Source organism: Atta colombica, unplaced genomic scaffold (assembly GCF_001594045.1).
Source record: "Atta colombica isolate Treedump-2 unplaced genomic scaffold, Acol1.0 scaffold66, whole genome shotgun sequence".
NCBI lineage: Eukaryota > Metazoa > Arthropoda > Insecta > Hymenoptera > Formicidae > Atta > Atta colombica.
Window position 1 is genome coordinate 215622 of NW_017259557.1, and position 929 is coordinate 216550.

Here is a 929-nt window from a genome sequence, read left to right on the forward strand (position 1 = left end):
AGAGAGAGAGAGAGAGAGAGAGAGAGAGAGAGAGGTGGGAAAGAGAAGTGGGTGGTGGCTATGCCAGGGATCCTCGTGCTAGGGTTCATGAACTAAATCTACCCTTTCTATGCCACGATACTCGGTGAAGGATTACTTTGATTACATCGAGAAGAGAAGGCTCTGATGGGAAAACGATAACGAGAAGCGAGGGACGAGGAGAAGAAATCGCAAGCGGTCTGCTCCATGTTGGTGTAATATATCAAGTTGTTTTTTTTTGTTTTTATAGTCACAGCGCGTGACACTCTTGCAAATTGTGCGTTAGTGGAATTCTCGCAAAATTCCGGGCCAAGTTGTCCAACGTGAGACATGAATAGAATTTTACACGCTTGTGTCGCGCGAGACGATTCATCTTTCGTGTTACGGATTAAAACAATTTTACAAGTAACGCGCGATATGTATTTATATACAGCGGGACACAAAGGTTGGTGCTTTTTACATGGAGGACGACACGAACGGAGAAAGCAGGGATCGTTCGGGAAAGATTTGGGTCGCTGTTCGCGCAATCATTTTTGTACTGTGCCCCGGTTTATTCGTTGACGTGGAAATGTATTTACAAGAAATACGAATAAATGGAAAGCCCATTGGGAAGACCGCGTAACGCGCGAAAAAAACTTGAAGAAATCTGTACCTGAAAGAGTGGCTTGTCGTTCGCCGGCGACGCCGGAATCTGGACCGTGTAGAATTTTTGCTCGAATTCAGGGCCATGATCATTAATATCCGCTACTGTGATGACGACTCTTGTAGTCGATGACAAAGGCGGCCTGCCGTTGTCTCTCACTGTCACCTAGAAGCATGAAATCATCAATTACAGCAACAGAACAATTAAATACATCACACGTTAAAATTGTGAAGCAATCGTTTGAAGATATATATATATATATATATAA

At 43.6% G+C, this 929-nt stretch overlaps 1 protein-coding gene across 1 annotated transcript in view; it reads right to left on the reverse strand.

Annotated features, from left to right (window-relative positions):
- The window catches only part of LOC108692237 (fat-like cadherin-related tumor suppressor homolog), a 280332-nt gene that overhangs the window by 22740 nt on the left and 256663 nt on the right, over positions 1 to 929 (reverse strand). Inside the window, exon 6 of the mRNA XM_018200413.1 lies at positions 671 to 826. Within this exon, the coding sequence (XP_018055902.1) occupies positions 671 to 826 (156 nt within the window). The remainder of the gene's footprint in view (positions 1 to 670; positions 827 to 929) is intronic.